The sequence below is a fragment of the Barbatula barbatula genome (genome assembly GCF_947034865.1).
Source record: "Barbatula barbatula genome assembly, chromosome: 3".
Classification (NCBI taxonomy): domain Eukaryota; kingdom Metazoa; phylum Chordata; class Actinopteri; order Cypriniformes; family Nemacheilidae; genus Barbatula; species Barbatula barbatula.
The window spans coordinates 14,181,686-14,198,814 of record NC_136764.1 but is presented as its reverse complement, the minus strand read 5'-3'; the positions used below and the strand labels follow the sequence as shown (position 1 = coordinate 14,198,814).

The 17,129-nt window shown below is 36.5% G+C and overlaps 4 protein-coding genes across 9 annotated transcripts in view; 3 read left to right on the top strand and 1 right to left on the bottom strand.

The window, feature by feature from the left end:
* The window catches only part of dcun1d1 (DCN1, defective in cullin neddylation 1, domain containing 1), a 16,745-nt gene extending 13,050 nt beyond the window's left edge, over positions 1–3,695 (top strand). For 2 of the 5 annotated variants that reach the window (XM_079452914.1, XM_079452913.1), the window contains exons 2-8: positions 228–341; positions 926–1,139; positions 1,226–1,394; positions 1,580–1,710; positions 1,816–1,898; positions 1,990–2,086; positions 2,408–3,695. In XM_079452914.1, coding sequence (XP_079309040.1) covers positions 264–341; positions 926–1,139; positions 1,226–1,394; positions 1,580–1,710; positions 1,816–1,898; positions 1,990–2,086; positions 2,408–2,484 — 849 coding nt within the window. In that variant the 5' untranslated portion in view covers positions 228–263 and the 3' untranslated portion in view covers positions 2,485–3,695. Of the gene's footprint in view, positions 1–227; positions 471–925; positions 1,140–1,225; positions 1,395–1,579; positions 1,711–1,815; positions 1,899–1,989; positions 2,087–2,407 lie in introns of those variants that run through there. The other 3 variants (XM_079452912.1, XM_079452911.1, XM_079452915.1) reach the window with 2 other exon arrangements.
* On the top strand, positions 3,470–11,953 carry ccdc39 (coiled-coil domain 39 molecular ruler complex subunit). The gene is made up of 20 exons (XM_079452908.1): positions 3,470–3,726; positions 3,811–3,930; positions 4,026–4,172; positions 4,312–4,470; positions 4,788–4,880; positions 4,977–5,105; positions 5,317–5,508; positions 5,842–5,945; positions 6,359–6,491; positions 6,861–7,055; positions 7,164–7,328; positions 7,606–7,743; positions 7,862–8,070; positions 8,426–8,549; positions 8,787–8,946; positions 9,751–9,857; positions 10,386–10,526; positions 10,925–11,104; positions 11,259–11,347; positions 11,495–11,953. The coding sequence occupies exons 1-20, from the start codon at positions 3,637–3,639 to the stop codon at positions 11,652–11,654; spliced, it is 2,835 nt and encodes a 944-aa protein (XP_079309034.1). The 5' UTR covers positions 3,470–3,636; the 3' UTR covers positions 11,655–11,953.
* LOC306892102 (uncharacterized protein) lies at positions 11,863–15,201 on the top strand. Of its 2 annotated transcripts, none has more exons than XM_079452917.1 (4): positions 11,863–12,321; positions 13,048–13,947; positions 14,204–14,295; positions 14,568–15,201. In XM_079452917.1, exons 1-4 carry the CDS (start codon positions 12,261–12,263, stop codon positions 14,637–14,639), a joined length of 1,125 nt encoding a protein of 374 aa, XP_079309043.1. In that variant the 5' UTR covers positions 11,863–12,260; the 3' UTR covers positions 14,640–15,201. The 2 variants fall into 2 exon arrangements, with proteins under 2 accessions (XP_079309043.1, XP_079309044.1); XM_079452918.1 differs by having other exon boundaries at positions 12,065–12,321; positions 13,129–13,947.
* On the bottom strand, positions 14,353–17,105 carry LOC306892103 (uncharacterized protein). The gene is made up of 5 exons (XM_079452919.1): positions 16,948–17,105; positions 16,050–16,158; positions 15,481–15,600; positions 15,288–15,366; positions 14,353–15,070 (listed from the first exon to the last, which is right to left on the bottom strand). Exons 1-5 carry the CDS (start codon positions 17,037–17,039, stop codon positions 14,979–14,981), a joined length of 492 nt encoding a protein of 163 aa, XP_079309045.1. The 5' UTR covers positions 17,040–17,105; the 3' UTR covers positions 14,353–14,978.
* Between the last annotated feature and the right edge of the window lie 24 nt (positions 17,106–17,129).

The window sequence follows — 17,129 nt, the reverse complement described above, 5'->3', positions numbered from 1 at the left end:
AATTAATCAGTGTGTTTTAAAATGCTAGTTTTGTTGCAAATCAAGAAGCTCATTGTGGAATTTGAACGTTACACACAATAAAATGCTAAAAATAACTACAAATACAAGAAAAAGAAAAGTGATGACAGTAATATCAAAGTATTGTACCATCTGGAGTAAATCTTGAAATTATATATTTGGCATAGTATTTTGCCAATGTCTGTTTGTATATGGCTTTCCTATCCAAGCTGCGGCGCAATAATTAACAGCCTAATGCCGCACAAATGACGCTGCGCATGACCGGAAGTAGACGCAGGACAGAGGGGGATAGCGGAAGAGGGAGTCTGGAAATCACAAACATGGTAAATGTAAAACAGTTCTTTCTCTGATTTACGTTACAGATACAAAATATCCTAAAACTTAAACGACAGAGTACATTTAGTTATCGGTTGTTTGACCACGTCATTCATTCAATTTTCTCTTGGAAGATGGTTGGTTTATTGATAATTAATTGTTGGGCAGCTATTCAGAGCAGGTAGCTTTAAGGCTAGCGAGGTCAAAGCTGTTAGTAAGCAGGAGTGTCAAGTTCATGTCCTAATTAAGGAAATATAGTAATGAGCCCCTGTGAAACTTCAAAATAATGTTTATTGGCTAACCGTATACAAACACGGCAAAATGCTGCTTGAAAAGCAGCTGAACATAATGCTTCGGTTTTGTTGAAGTGTTACATAACTTACAGAAAAGTAGTTTACTGTTGTATTGCCTGTTGGAAATAACGTCTAGACCCTAAAGAACGGAGACGAGCTATTTACAGTGCATGTCACTATGATGTGACATTACGGGGATTATAAATATACATAATGGCATGCGACTAGTGACCTGAACGTGCTGTTCTTTACATTTTAATACACAATATCTACTATATCGTTATGCTTTATTTCCACAGAACAAGCTGAAATCCTCTCAGAAGGATAAAGTTCGACAGTTCATGATCTTTACTCAGTCAAATGAGAAAACAGCATTGAATTGTTTGTCTCAAAATGATTGGAAACTAGATGTTGCGACAGACAACTTTTTCCAAAATCCTGACCTCTACATTCAGAATCTAAAGGGAACATTAGATCGGAAAAAGTTAGAACAGCTCTACAATCGGTACAGAGGTAAGTTCGCTGTGAACATTTATCTATCGTACAGATTTGAATATTATTGAATTTGAAAAGTTGAATTCTTTGTAAATTTTATACAGACCCTCAAGATGATAACAAGATTGGTATAGATGGAATACAACAGTTCTGTGATGACTTGGGACTTGATCCAGCAAGTGTAAGCGTGCTACTAATCGCATGGAAGTTTCGGGCTGCAACACAGTGCGAGTTTTCCAAACAAGAATTCATAGAGGGAATGGCTGACCAAGGGTAAGAATTGTTTGTTTATTTTTATGTTCACCTTAGGTCATGTCTAAATAATTTTTGCCTCCCATCATGTCTTATCTACTAATCTGTTTTCTTTTAATTAAATGTATTGGTTGTCATTGGCATTGCAAGACAGATGCAATTACATTTTAGTGTTTTGTTCACATTAGTTTGTATTTCTTTTCGAGCTGTGACAGCATAGACAAACTCAAATCACAACTACCCCGGATGGAGCAGGAGTTAAAGGACCAAGGGAAATTCAAAGATTTCTATCAGTTCACATTCAACTTTGCCAAGAATCCAGGACAAAAGGGTTTAGGTATGTTTCTATTAATATCGCTATTTATTTTACTTCAGTTTGTTCGGTAGTTTACTGGTGTGTTTTGCTTACACATTTAGTTTGTATTGCTGTTTTCCCTTTCAGACCTAGAAATGGCAATTGCATACTGGAATTTAATATTGGCGGGGCGTTTTAAATTTCTAGATCTATGGAACAAGTTTTTATTGGTAAGTACTGACTGTTCATGGTCATAGGATGTAACAATTAAACGCCCTTGTCTAACTGGTAAGAATAAGAAAATGTACTTATGCATTGCAGGAGCACCATAAGCGTTCCATTCCCAAAGACACATGGAACCTTTTGTTAGATTTCAGCACGATGATCACAGACGATATGTCAAACTATGATGAGGAAGGTTAGTTTGTCGTTGGCAAATCAATTTCAATAAAATCCTTGACATAGGTTGCCTATAAATTCTGACACAAGCATAATAAGACTTGCCCCTAACAAGGGGAAGTATAATTTAAATAAACTTTCAAGTTAACCAACGTAAGAGGGAGACTCCAGATTTTACAGATAGTGACTGCTAAGCAAATCCAAGATTTGATTTGGGGGGGGGGGGGTTAAGATAAAAGTGAGAATGAAAAGAATTGATCAATGTGTTTAGACAAGATAGGAACAAGCTTATCAAGGTTCAAAGTGAATTTACCTTTAATGGTTTGTCTTTTTTCCTCAGGAGCATGGCCAGTTCTCATTGATGACTTTGTGGAGTTTGCAAGGCCGTACATTGGCACCAAAAGTACAGCTGTATAACTGCATTTTTTCTGAGGGACATCTGAACCTCAGACCAAAACACACACAGCTTCTGCTGGGCACAGTGGACTGAAGTGAGATCTGCATTTGCCTTTTCTACAAAAGCCCTCAGGACTGAGACATTTATACAAACCAGAGACATTGTAAAGGCATCGTTTCTCTTCAGTCATCTAATGGTGGTTTGGGCTTATTATCTGTTTTGTTTTCGACATCATGCAGGATTTGATTCAATCTCTGGGACAGCAGTATTCTTATCCAGATGAAGCAGTTTGACAAGAGCAAGGCTGTCACAGATACTCTGACATGTACCATGACACGTTAATCCTTGTCCAGAGCTCAGATAGGAAATGTAAAAATTCAAAATCCTAATTTTAATACTCCATGTGCATTCTTGCTTTGAATGTTGTTTTTTCTGTTTTTTATGGAAATTTGAGTCAAAGAATTTTGTGAACTCTCTCTTTTTTTATGAAACAGTTACTGGTGAGAACCAGTCAGGGTTCTTTCCATTTTGTTTTATTGTGATAATGTATGTTTTCTGTTGATGTCCAGAGTTCACATTGCTTGTTTTGATCAATACGGATAGGTCATATTAACTGAGAATATTATATTATACAATCATAGAAATAATATTAATTTGAACATTACCTCAGTTTGATTAATGACTCCATTCGATGTATTGATACACTGTTTTTGCAGTCCGTTGAGCACTTAAGTAACATAATCCAAACAGTAAATACAATAAAATACATATCAAATCTGGTTATAGTTGATGAATAAAGTCAAATGGCCGTAGCGTAGTCATCACAGTTTTCAGTTAAGACTTTGCACACTACAACTAAGTACAATCCCCCGAAATACAAGTTTTAAGGATATATTTGACTCGCCTCTTACATTTCTTGTGTATCAAGTCACATCTCTTAACTTGAGATCGACAGCAGAAGTTTTGTTATTAAATCAATTTCCCCAAAGAGAAGCATTTGGAGCCATCTATCTGTAGCAAGAAGAGTACAGCGGTGGCCATTTCTTAACGTCGTTGCCAGGAAACGAAACGTGACAACACCGCCGTTAAGCGACGTTATTAGTAAATGTCTCGTCGTATGAACTGTATTTTACTGATTTTCTCCATTAAAGTTTCCAAATCATAAAGAAGAAATGTCCGACTCTCTGTTAGCTGACATTGACTGGGACGAGGGTTTTGCGATCCCCGTAGCTAATGCTGAAAACAAGACGCTAGAGGAGGAGGTCAGTCAAGTTTACGTTATCTATCTGACAAATGACTTGTCGTTTCTGACATTGCGTGTATTTAAACATTTTTTTAATCCGCAGGTCAGAAGAAAGCAAAAAGAACAAGTCGACCTCGAGAACAAACTAAATAAACATAAGGACATCATAAATGCTCTGTCAGAACATCTCAAAAATCTAAGACAGGAATTTTCTCATACTCGGGTATCGGTCTGCCATTGTTAGTTAAACTTAAATGTTTTACTTTCGTATGTCTTTAGTAGACCGTGTGATTAATGTCATTATTTGCACGTGTTCAGGCTCTGTGCAAAGCCAGAGAAAAAGAGACGGCAACAGAGGAGCATTTCAGAACGCTGGCAGAGAGGGAGGCCGGTCGATTGAAGCAGGAGATCAAGGCGCTCAACAATGAACTGAAGACACTGAATGAGAAGAAAAACTCCCAAGAGGTTCCTGTTGTCCCATCCACACTTTCCTGTTCCCTGAGTGACTCAATAAAACAAGCAATTAGAAATCACATGACTGAAATGACATTTTGAATGCTTTAATCACAATTCTGCATGTTCAAAACAACCTTTGCCTTCACAGAACAACATCTTTAAAGCCACACAGAACCTTGATGAATTAAAAAATCAACTGAACTGGGATGAGCAGACGTTGGATGCCTGGTTGCAGGAATCAGCAGAAAAGGATGAAGACACCATGGCAATCATTAAGTATGCCAAGCAAGATGAGAGCAAGATTCAAGTGAGTTCAATAGTCTTATAATTTAGGGGCTTACAGTCAAAATTATATTTTGGATATTATTTTAGTAAATAGACATTATAATATTTTAATGCTTCCAATTAACAAAAATGCTATTGACTAATTTGAGTGCCTGGATTATTTAGTATAATGCAATGTATGTCGCTTTTGATAAAAGCGTGTGCCAAATGCATACTTTTACATTAATCAATTTTCTATAAAATTTTGCCTTTTTGCAATGTGACATAAAATTAGCTTTTAATACAATGTTCACCCACATTCCTGGAATGAGAGAACATCTGCTTTCTATTTTCAATCAGGAGCTGTCACTAAAGATTGAGAAACTGACTCTTGAAGCCAAGCAGAAGAGAAAGACCTTAGACAGTGAACTCACTGAGAGTATTATGGCACAGGTGATAAATGTCATTTCTGTTCACTGGTGTTTCACATTTATAAGAATACTTTGAAATTATATAAATGTAGTCTGAACAGATGTACTTGAAATGCAGGTTGCTTTGGACAAGACACTAGAGAGCTTTCGTCAAGCCAACATTGAAAGACAAGAGATGCTCAGCCAGCTGGAGAACACGGTTGAACAAATGAGGAGGAGAGACCAAGAGATACAGCAATGTGCAATGGTAACCTGAAGATGGCGCTGTTACACTAAACTAGACTATTTGGAATAGGTTTGAACAAAAGGAAACATTTAAACGTTTTCTGCAACATAATAAATCCATGGCAGATGTGTTAAGCTCTTTTTTAAATGTTTTATACTTTGGAGAATAATTTCCAGAATATCAGACCTTATAAATATGGTTTATTCAACTGTTGAATCACTTAATCTTGCAGATGTTGGCGGAGAAGAAGCAAATAATAAGGGAGAAGAACGATCTGATCAAGGAGAGGATGGACTTCATGGAACGTGAGATAGAAAACAACAAGGAGCTGGAGAGGAAGATAGCCACAGCTGAACGGCAGGCAGTTCGACTCCGACAGCAGCTTCAGGAAGAGGAGAGTAACCACAGACGTCTGAAGGATGAGGTATCACCTCCAGCTTCTAACCCTGATCTAAAACTCATGCTTCAACCACTTAACTGATGAACAAAACAATATACATTTCTAGATTTATAATGTAAATCTAGTCTAAGGAATTCTAGTCTCAATGCCGCTTTTTGTTCCTGGGGATTGTAAATTGTTATACTTTTGTCATTTCATAAATATAATAATCATTCAATACCATGATGTTGTCATCTGATATATCACTGTACCATAGTGCTATAGTGTTTTCATAGTAACATAGTGTTTTTTGCTTTTGTTTTAATTAAACGCAAATTGTGAAAAAATTGGCTAAACTAATGTGTTCTTTTTCTTCAGCTACAAACCCTGAAGAGAACTTTAGAGCGAACCGCCGGAGATGTGGAGACCACCAGATCTGAGCTAACCAGTATGAAAAAAGAGATTAAGGACAAGTCAGCCAAGTAATACCTTCTTTTTTCACAGCATTATATCAATCAATGTTTGTCATGATTTTCTATAGATTTCCACACATACTGTTAATATTGACCAATCCGTCCTTGCTTAATTTTGAAAGCTCACATCTTTGTTATTTTGCTACCCTTAACCTGAAAATGTAAGGTGTTGTAGCCATTTCAAATCATATACCCTTAATCATTAAAGGAATATTTCCCCCCAAAATAAAAATTCTGTCATCATTATACACCCTCATGTTTTTCTAAACCTGTTTATGATTCTTTCTTCTGTGAAACATTTATGAAGATATTTTGAGAAACTCTACCCCACCAATGTTATAGTAAATAAATTTCTTGTAAGAATCAGAATATGATATAACGTCAGAAGTTATAACACAACACTGGTTGTTCTTTTGCTGTAGAGTTGAAGAGGCAAAGCTGCATTATGCTGCTCTGAAGGAGAAACTGCAACTGGTGATGGAGGCGGCGCTGGACGGGGAGGAGCAGGCGGCACAGATGGAGCAACTGCTTAAGGATCAGGAGCTCGGAATCAAGGTTTGACTCTGATTGACACACTTTACAGCATTTCACCTTCATGGATAGACTAACATAGACAGTGCAACGCCAATTATATTTTGCCAAAATATCAATCGATCTTTTTGAAATGCTTTAATAAGTAAAACATGATGATCTCCATATTACTAAACATCATTGATATTCCTTGTACAACCAACCTTTTACCTTTATAATGTCTTACTTAATGATTCATAGATTTATTGTGATTCGTGTACATTTAAGTAAAAAGTTTGCCCTACAAACCAAATTTACACTTCTGAATGATTAATAGTCAATTTTGGGTGAAATTAAATGTGACTTTTTTTATTCAAGGCTTTGTTTGAAATAAGGATGGCTTTGTGTGTGTAGGAAATCGATGCGCAGCTGCTTCGGCAGAGAGAGGTCATGTTTAAGGAGAATCAGAAACTGCAGGAGCTGCGGGATAAAGAGAAGAGCACCATTGCTGAGATCCATGGCACCCGGGCCACGCTCTCCAACCAGGACAGCAGACTCCGCAAACTGGACCAGAACTATCTGAAACAGCAGGGAATCCTTTTTAACCAGGCAAGAGAACATTTGAAAAGCAGAAATACAGAAAACAGAAAAACAGATATACTATAGAGATGATTGTTTATTGGAGCATTGAGGTTAGGTGTTGTTTCTTTGGTCCAGGACTTTCAGATCCAGATGCTGGAGAGGAAAATGTCGCGTTTGCAGGGGCGGGTGAACACTGAGGAGAAGGAGGCTTTGGAGAAGAGAGTCTCGGATCTAACTGAAGCTTTGGCGGAGAAGAAGAAGACCGCCACCAGCCTCACCAAACAGCTAAAGAAACTTCAGGTGAAAGCATGTGTGATTATGCATGTATCACGTATCTCAGTGGTTAGAGCATGATGCTAGCAACGCCAAGGTCATCGATTCGATCCCATGGATTGCACATACTCGGAAACTAGAAATGTGTAGTATAATGCACTGTAAGTTGCTTTGGATAAAAGCGTCTTCCAAATGCATAAATGTAAATGCACTACGTTTTTCTTGAATGTGATGAGAGATTTACCCTGCTCTATATGCTTTTGGGTTTCTTTGTGATTTAAAAATGATATATTTGTTTTCCTAGGATGATATCCGTTGTGTTAAGAAAGAGACAGAGAAAACCGAAAATGAAAAGAGAGATCTGACCTCCAAGATCCAGGAACTGCAGCTCTTCGCTGACACATCAGAGAAAGAGCAGAAGAAACTCAGGCTCAAAAAACAGGTGAATCATTTGATTGTCCATTACTGACATGCCAGCCTGCGTTTCGCAGAGAGTTTCACAGAAGATCTGCAGGTTTATGCACAATTCCAAAACTCATCCTCCATAAACATTTGTACAGGACACCATGGTGGAGAAAGACCTGCTGAAGATGGAGGTACAACGTCGGAGAGATTTGCTGTATGACCGAGCAGATGGAGTGTTGAGTCTGGAGAAGAGACGTCTGCAGCTCCAGATAGCCACGAAGGAGAGAGAAGGGGAGATCCATGTGCATAGAGAGATGCTCAATAAACAGATCAAACTCACGGAGCAGGAGAGACAAAAGCTCAGGTGCAAACTAAAATGGAATTTGTCAGTGTACAGTAAAATTCAAGTTGAATTTCTGGCTAAATTACAAAAACCTAACAACTCCAAACTATTCTTTTATTAAGTTATGAAGTTAAATTTTGTGTCAAATCAAAGTAGTGTGAAAGTAAAGGTATACACTATTAAACGTCTTTTGAAATTGTATTTATTTTTAGCTTGAATCAGGAAGATAAAGGAATAGATCATTTTGCTTGCTAAATTATTTTCAGATGGAATACCACTGTGATTTTGAACATAAAGTACATGAACACATGTCCTTTATATCTGATTGTAAAAACTGCAAGTGTACAATACTGGCTTTTTTATTTTAATGGGTTAGTTCTGAACTCAGCGAGAGACTGTCCAAAATCGACAAGATGAAGAAGAGATATGAGATTCTCACTGTTTCCATGGCAGCTCCTGAAGGAGAAGAAGAGAAATCACAGGCGTACTTCATAATAAAGGTATTGGACTGTTTTCCTTTACTTTAACTCATTATTTTTCTTCTTTATGAGATGAGTCACAATTCTGAAGATTAATTTGTTTAAAAAAATGTGGTGCTGTAAAAGTACTTAATTTCTCCTGTATATGGGGGACATAGTATATAGTATAGTATAAATATAACTTTTACCCCAGTATTTTACCCCAACATTAGAATTAATAGATGATCAAATCTGACAAACTCTTGACTTTTCCCAAAGGCAGCTCAGGAGAAAGAGGAACTCCAGCATCAGGGGGATGAACTGGATGCTAAAATCCGCAAGAAGGAGAAGGAGATTAAAGCTTTGGAGAACACCCTAAAAGTTGTCAATGATCGCAGTTCAACGTATCGCAAAGCCCTCAGCAAAGTGTCAGAGTCTAGTATGTACATTCAAATATGTATGTGTATCAATTTACATGTTAAATTGAGCTTTTCTACACTTGCAGGAAAAGCGGATTCAAATGGTGTTTGGCATCGTACTTTAAGCTTGTGCATTGCTGATCAGTATAGTGACTAATATTTAAACTGACTGATAATTTTGTTTGCTTATTTACTTATATCTGTGGTGCTCATTAATAGCACCCACTCTTGTTTTTTAACTAATTTTAATGGACATTACTTATATCAATTGACAATTTCTGTAAGCAAACATTACTTGTTTACGGTGTAGTTACAGTATTATGCAGCGTAAGGTTTAATTTGACAAATTAACCAAATTAATTTTCAAAGGGCATATACTTGACTACAAAGGCAAGGTGCACTAACTACACATGTGGTCAAAATTAAGATAAGGTTTGAAATAGGCTTTGTAACATCTGAACCAGTCTCCTGGTTCAAATTTGTCCCGTTTCAGAGAAAAAAGTGTTACAATTGCAGTAACTGGCTGCAATGACTGCTTGTGAAAACTTTAAAGGCATTTTCTCAGTTTCAGTGTTTGTGTTATTACTGCACTTTGCCTTTTTAGGGCAGTATAAAGACATTTACATTTAGTCATTTAGCAGAGAGCAATAAAGTGATACATACAGGAGCAATAATACAATAGGTGCTAACACAAAGTTACCAGTTTGCACAAAAGCCAGAACAATACCTATTGAGAGAAAGAGAGAGAGGGTTAGTTTGTTTCATTTGCCTGTTAAGTTTTCACGCATGCAAAGAAATAGTGCATTGATATGATGTTGCTGCAGGTCCAGAGCATCAGGAGAAACTGAAGTTGGAGGAAGAGAGACGAGCTGCTGAGGAGAAATACAAGTACAAGAGACGACAGATCAGAGAACTAGACGAAGACATTGAAGTAAATATTTTTCCCCTTCGAATTAATGAAAATAAATGTTAAGAAGTAAAATATCGCACCATAGGTTTTTTGTATTGGCCGTTTATTTCTCACCAAAAAAAAAAGATTTAAGTAATTACAGTAACAGTAATTATTTACAATTATCTATACGTAGTTCCACTAAATAACAACATAGTACATATGATTCTCTAGTATTAACATGGGCTTTTGATTTACAGCTACTGCCATTCCGCCATCAAAACATGTTTTAACCCTATTCATCTGAACCTGTAGAATTAACTTGAGAGACGTCACATGAACTTGTATGTCACATTTAGTTTAATGTTTTTAAGTGTTCTGCATGATTCATATAAGGCTATTAATAAAACAGCCAATCAGGCTATATGAGTCTCTTACAAGTTTTGGTTTCGAACTTAACTATTTAGAAGTGTGTATAGAATAGTTGGGATCCACTGGTTTACTGGTTACAACATGAAGCATATTTTTAAGGGACCTGAACACATTTTTAGAATGTGTCTTATATTTCAGGGAATGTCCAGCACACTGGAGGCCCTTCTTCAGGAGGAAAAAGTCCAGAATGAGACCAATGAAAATATCCAAGAACAAATCTCCTCTCTCAGAAAAGATCTTGTCTCTCAGGAGGAGAAATTGAATAGAGCTGTTAAACAGGTCTTAAACTGTACCTTACAATACATACCTCTCTTTTTTTAAATCAAAAATATTTGCTGTTGAATTTGTTTCTAAAACATACCATTTTAATAGTGATAGTGAGCTTTGACTCTGAATGCAGGAATTCCTTTGACATAACATAAAACATTTCTATGAATATGATCAGTAAGTTTAGTAAAGTCATATTTCAAAGTTTCTGCTTTATTTTCAGCTGATAACAGACGAACAACAGGGAATAGGAATATAGTAGACATATAAATGACAGTATGAAAGGTCACGTTAAAAATTAGCCCGTTCTTCCTTATACTGTATATTTACTGGAAAATATTGCCAGTAATGACTGACTGTACCCCTATTGTTTTGATGAAACATGATACAGATTCTTTGTCATTTCAAAGTGTGTCAGATATACCAAAGAAATTCGGTCCGCTAAAAAGACCAAAGAGAAAACCTTTGAGGAGCGTGACATAGAGCTACGTCAACTTAAAGAACTAAATAAAACCATAAATAAGATGCTCCTGGAAACCATGGAAGAAAATCCTGAGCTGTCATCTCTGTTACAGATGCATTTCGAGCAGGTACAGTTTGACATGATAATGAAAATGTTCCCTGTGGTCTTTACACGAATAGTATGCAATTCATGCAGTTCTTGTGCACTTGCTTCAGCAACTGGTGAACCTGATTTCAACAACCCACATGTTTCTGGTTAATAAGTTATTTTTCACATTAAAGGCTGGTCTGTTGCTGCCCTCTCCTGCGTCCACCCCATCTAGTCGCTTGAGCTCAAAGCTCAGCTCAGCACGGAGTTCTGCTTCACTTCGGTAAAAATATTCCATTATTATATACATTTATCAAGCTTTCACCCATAAACTTATCACATTCCATACCAATGTTACTAAACAGCACAATCATATCCAGTGCAAATTATCTGACATGGTTTAATGTTGTCTTGTTAACACATATATCAGCTCCTCAGTTAACAGCAGCCCCAGAAGTCAATCTGCCACATCTGCTCCTGTGAAGATAGTGGATCTGGGCCTCTCTGTCACAGCACCTCAAGGGTCTCGCCCATCCAGCAGTGGCAGCAGTAGAAGCAACAAGTGGAAAAGCCCTAAAACAGATTCATAGCCCGGACCCTCTAAAGAACAGGCTGTCAATAAGGGCTGTTTACACTGTAAACGACTCCCAATAAATGTTTTTTGTTCTGATGGTTTAATTATCTCGATTGTCTTATGTCTTAATTTTTCAAGGTTCGCTTGTAGTGTTGAAGATGGAAATATTGCAATATTTATTATTTTCAACTTACTAGATGTTCATTTTCAAGGAGTTTTACTTCAGACATTTACTGTAAGCACAAGTATGTGTTCACTCTCAATGAACCTCTTCCAAGAATGAATGAAACGAAACCAGACTACTCTCACTTTGTGAGTTGGAATTACTGACCATTTAATGCTTCTAAGAGTCTATTGGGAAGTGTGTTTATTCGCAGCATATGAACAAAGATTCAATAAACAATACGAACCCATGAGAATCTGTTTAAAGAAACTAGAGAAATGCTCCTATCTAGGGCTTATTGTATTTGGACTGGCAGTGTTGGGGTGTGTCCAGTCTCGCTATTCATTGAAACCAAGGAGTGTGTAACGCCCCTGTACAGTGTATAAGACTGCAGCGTCCAGATTGTTTCTACATGAAAATACGCATTCATAACGGCTTGTTTGCAGGACATCTGAGAAAATGTTTCGCTTAATCTTGTTTGTTGGATTTCTCTGTTTATCTATTGGCCTGTCAAAGGGTGGTAAGTAATTGATGAAACTAACTTTTAGCAGCAAAAATACTGAAGAATAACACATTACAGATTTGGGTTCATTTTTATGTTTTGTACAGTCCTAGTTGTGAAAAATGAGAATACGTATGTATACGATTTAAAGGTAAATTAATGCAATAATTTTTTTGGAACATGAGAGATGAAATAAACAGAAAAAATACAGTTTTCTACACCACAAAGACCATAATAATTTTCTAATTTTTATTGAATAAAATGATTAAATATATTTACCATTTTAACATCTTAGTTCATGTTGATTTAGCATTTACTAATACAGTTTTATTGTCAATTGTGTTGATATTAACTAACATTATCAAATATTATGCTGAAAATCTGTATTTCTCATTGTTAGTTCAAGTAAGCGAAATCAATGACTAAAATTTAACAAATAAAACTTTATTGTAAAGTGTTACTGTTTTTGTGCGGTTTGAGCAGATTTCATGTTACTAAACATTTTCTATGGATGCTTACTTTTTACAAGATAAATTCATTTGAATCGAATGAAGTGTTTATTTGAACTCTTCGTTTGGTTGTACTTTTGGATACTTAATTTTAAATACAGCTGATTATGAAAATATAACAAAGTATTCTAACAAGTGATACTTAGTGTACAACTGTTTTATACTATATAATATAAGTTGTATTTCATAATATGAAACTTGTACTTCTAATTTGCTTGGCTAATGTCACTCACAGCAAACAATACCACTGAGCTGAATACAACAGTTAAGACGACAACATATGAACCATTAACAGCAAACTTGTCAACTCCACTAGCAAACACTACCACCGCAGTGAATACAACGGCTGATGTGACAACATCTGAACCATTAACAGCTGGTTTGTCAACTCCACCAACACCACCTGGAAATACTATAGCTGATGTGACAACATTTGAACCATTACCAGCTGGTTTGTCAACTCCACCAACACCACCTGGAAATACTATAGCTGATGTGACAACATTTGAACCATTACCAGCTGGTTTGTCAACTCCACCAACACCACCTGGAAATACTATAGCTAATGTGACAACATATGAACCATTAACAGCAAACTTGTCAACTCCACTAGCAAACACTACCACCGCAGTGAATACAACGGCTGATGTGACAACATCTGAACCATTAACAGCTGGTTTGTCAACTCCACCAACACCACCTGGAAATACTATAGCTGATGTGACAACATTTGAACCATTACCAGCTGGTTTGTCAACTCCACCTGGAAATACCATAGCTAATGTGACAACATCTGAACCATTACCAGCTGGGTTGTCAACTCCACCAACACCACCTGGAAATACCATAGCTAATGTGACAACATCTGAACCATTACCAGCTGGTTTGTCAACTCCACCAACACCACCTGGAAATACTATAGCTAATGTGACAACATCTGAACCATTACCAGCTGGTTTGTCAACTCCACCAACACCACCTGGAAATACTACAACCGAGGTGAATACAACAGCTAAAGTGACAACATCTGAACCATTCACAGATGGTTGGTCAACTCCACCTGGATATACAGTGAATGCAACAGTTGGATTTACAACATCCAATCCATTGCCAACACCACCACCACCCAACAATGGTATGAAGAAAGTAAATTTTAGCTTTCTAAAAACCAACAACATGTTGACATAATACCATTTAATTTCAAGCAAAACATTAGCTTTTCAATGGATTTAGCTGTGGAATTTGCATCAACCTTCTTTTAGTAATTTATACAATAAATAGTTGTAGTAATTGTAGAAATTGTAATTTATACTTAATGTAGCTATTTGCAAATGGCATTTTTTGTAACTATTATTGTAACAATTAAAATATTTTCATTGATTTCTTCACAGACCCTGAGGTACTTGCTATGTTAAGAATAACGGTCAGATCTACAGTTCATCTGTCCGGAAATTCAACTGAACTTCAGTTACTTTTGCAGAAGGTAAAGTTTCATTTACACTAATATAAAGCATAGATCTATAATACAAACACACGTGTTGGGTTTCAATGTTTTATGTTAACATTAGACTTAAATAAAACTATACAAACAGAATATTCTATCCCCCAAACCTAACCAAATAATGTAAAAATATTCACCAATCCCTCAAACTCACTTAAGGCCACTACTGTATACATTTGTATATATTGATATATATATTTGTGTATACATGTGAACTGTGTACAAAGATTTAATATGTTTATATTTTGTTTTAGATGAAGGATATCATTTCTCCTGCAGCAACTATCATCACAGTGAAAAGCATCCAAAAAGTGCCCATATTGTAATGTTCATATTTGTTAGTAAGCTATTTTGATTGTGGTATTTTTCCAATGAGTTTTATTTAGTTTTAAAAGTTTATCTTAGCACTTTACTTATGGGTGATTTTTACATTAGAGGAATTTGACAGCAAAATATGCTGGATTTAGATGATTCAGAATGATAAGTTATTTCAGTTCATTTAACATTAGAACAATAATACATGCTGGTTCATATATGGTGAATTTGTTAACCATTGTGAATGAGAAATTGCACAATAAAAAATGAAGTGCTCAAGGAAATTCATGATCATATTGCAAAGTGTTTTCAGTGAGTTATTTATGCATATGAAAGGAGCACACATCTGATCAGTAGATGGTGCAGTTGGCAGTCGAATGCTCTAGACAAATCCATTCATTTGTAAACTCCTTATAACCTTCAACATCAACCAGTCCGCTTCCTGCCAACAGACACAAGAGAAATCCATATTGTTTAGCCCTCGATCAGAATGAAATGTTACATGAAAGATATTAAAATGCATGCTGTGTGAAAGTTGTTAATTGGATCTGCTGGAGCAAAACAACAATCTATGTTTTTGAGTAATACAATATTATTTTCGTACTTCAATATGTTTAGTAATAATAAAGGGGGGGGGGGGTTCAGGAATAAAGTGTAACCTTCGATCAGGTTGTAGAGGGTGCAGTAGTTTGTGCCATTGTCCGCCAGCATGGTCCATGATTCCGAAACAGAATTGCCCTGTGGCGGACAAAAAATGTACACATAACAAACATGATAACCATCAAAAGGGTTTAACGTGATAATATCACTTCAAACACTCTGAGTCAAACAATAGTGGCACGGAGGGTTTACCGTGACTCTGCAAACTGAAGATCCCTCGGTGGGCACCAGGTCAAAGTTCAGATTCTGCACTGCATTCCACCGTTTGGAGGTGTGTTTGGCTGTGATGCTGGAGGATGTGGAGGAAACCAGCTGAAGAAGATGACAGCTAATTAAAGTACCGGTGAAATAATCAATTACTTTAAAGATATTTCATGAAAAAGATAGGCATTGTAAATAGTTTATCAATGTGGGTCGTTCTCTTTTCAAAAATCGTGTGCCCTCATAATCTTTAGTTAAAATCTGAAATGCACTTCTGTCCAGCAGTGACTGTCCATCTTAAAGGATGTATGTTAAACAGCTTGGGCGGAGCATCCGTTAACTCCTCCCCTTCAACTGTCAGTACGCTGCCAGTTCCATTTAAAAACTGCTGTTTTTATATATCCTATTACATCGCAGAAACATTAGAAGAATTTCACTCGGAAATGCGTCAGAGTACTGAGGTAAAAACGATCGCAGCATCCGGTTCAAGGGGACTTTAAAATCATGATGTACTTTGTTAGATTAACAGCTATTGCAATCAACAATATAGATGATCTCACCTCATACATGCATTTCTCTCCACCAGCGATACAGCCAGAAACATTTCTCCAAGCCTTGATCTGATTCACCAAATCATTAAAAACATCCTGGCATGGGATCCCAAATAGCCTATTAGAAATGAGAGAGATATGATTTGACACAATAGCATGTTCAAGTAGAATCTCAGCGTGGTTCTATCTGATTCATTTTAGGAGAAAACACAGACAATTCAATGTACCTTGACTTGGTGAGTAAGATCTTCCATTTTAACAACATCTGTAGTAAAACTGGATTTAAATTCAACTTGATTATAACCACTAGAGGCAGACCTATGGCTTTGTGAGTTTTGTAACAGCTGCTGTTCTCATACATGACTATAGGAACATAATCCATAATCTTGAGACTTACATTATGCATCTGTATTGGTGGGGCCTTTAGCAGTTAGTAAGTGAAGGGTCACTTTTCACTATTTTGCATGGTGAATAATAGATTATTACACCCCCTGTGGCAAGTCACAAGTTCGAGATTTGTCTTGGAGTAGACATATTTTGCAGTTCAGTCATAAACTTGTTTTTGATTGGTCTCCTTATACAATGTACAACTTAATACATTTATTTGAAAAAGGTACACAAAGGCTTTTTGGAATTTATTTTAAAAGTTTAGAATTGCATTCACTTGTTTTGGATTATGGTGAATGCATTTTGTATTACAATATTACAGATGTTACTGAGCATTGCTATTCTCTAACATTATCCCCTACATTATTCACATTATTCTAAACGATTTACATTGAACCATTTATCCAATACAGAACAATATAACATTATTCTTCTTTTCACAACTAAATCTGACAAAAAAAAGTCACTTTTCAATATGAGTCCCCAATAATAAAAACTTACCAGCCAATCAGCATCTTACCATATAACTTTGCACTGAGCGTGAAGCGGGTCTGCGGTTGCCATCAAACAGATGCTCAGCGTTAGAGCCAATAACCCGATTCTTGTCTGCATAGTGTCCAGTGATTTCCTTCAAAGATCTCACAGTGCTTCCTGCTAAAAAATAGACAGAGATGAAGTGGAAAAAGTGGTCTGATGTACTGT

Coding starts and splice junctions, on each gene's coding strand:
- ccdc39 (XM_079452908.1), top strand. CDS start 3,637: ATGTCCGACTCTCTGTTAGCTGACATTGACTGGGACGAGGGTTTTGCG. Junction 3,727..3,810: donor ACAAGACGCTAGAGGAGGAG/GTCAGTCAAGTT, acceptor TTTAATCCGCAG/GTCAGAAGAAAGCAAAAAGA. Junction 3,931..4,025: donor AGGAATTTTCTCATACTCGG/GTATCGGTCTGC, acceptor GCACGTGTTCAG/GCTCTGTGCAAAGCCAGAGA.
- LOC306892102 (XM_079452917.1), top strand. CDS start 12,261: ATGTTTCGCTTAATCTTGTTTGTTGGATTTCTCTGTTTATCTATTGGC. Junction 13,948..14,203: donor ACCACCACCACCCAACAATG/GTATGAAGAAAG, acceptor ATTTCTTCACAG/ACCCTGAGGTACTTGCTATG. Junction 14,296..14,567: donor TTCAGTTACTTTTGCAGAAG/GTAAAGTTTCAT, acceptor ATTTTGTTTTAG/ATGAAGGATATCATTTCTCC.
- LOC306892103 (XM_079452919.1), bottom strand. CDS start 17,039: ATGCAGACAAGAATCGGGTTATTGGCTCTAACGCTGAGCATCTGTTTG. Junction 15,367..15,480: donor CTTCAGTTTGCAGAGTCACG/GTAAACCCTCCG, acceptor TGTCCGCCACAG/GGCAATTCTGTTTCGGAATC. Junction 15,071..15,287: donor CCTCTACAACCTGATCGAAG/GTTACACTTTAT, acceptor GTCTGTTGGCAG/GAAGCGGACTGGTTGATGTT.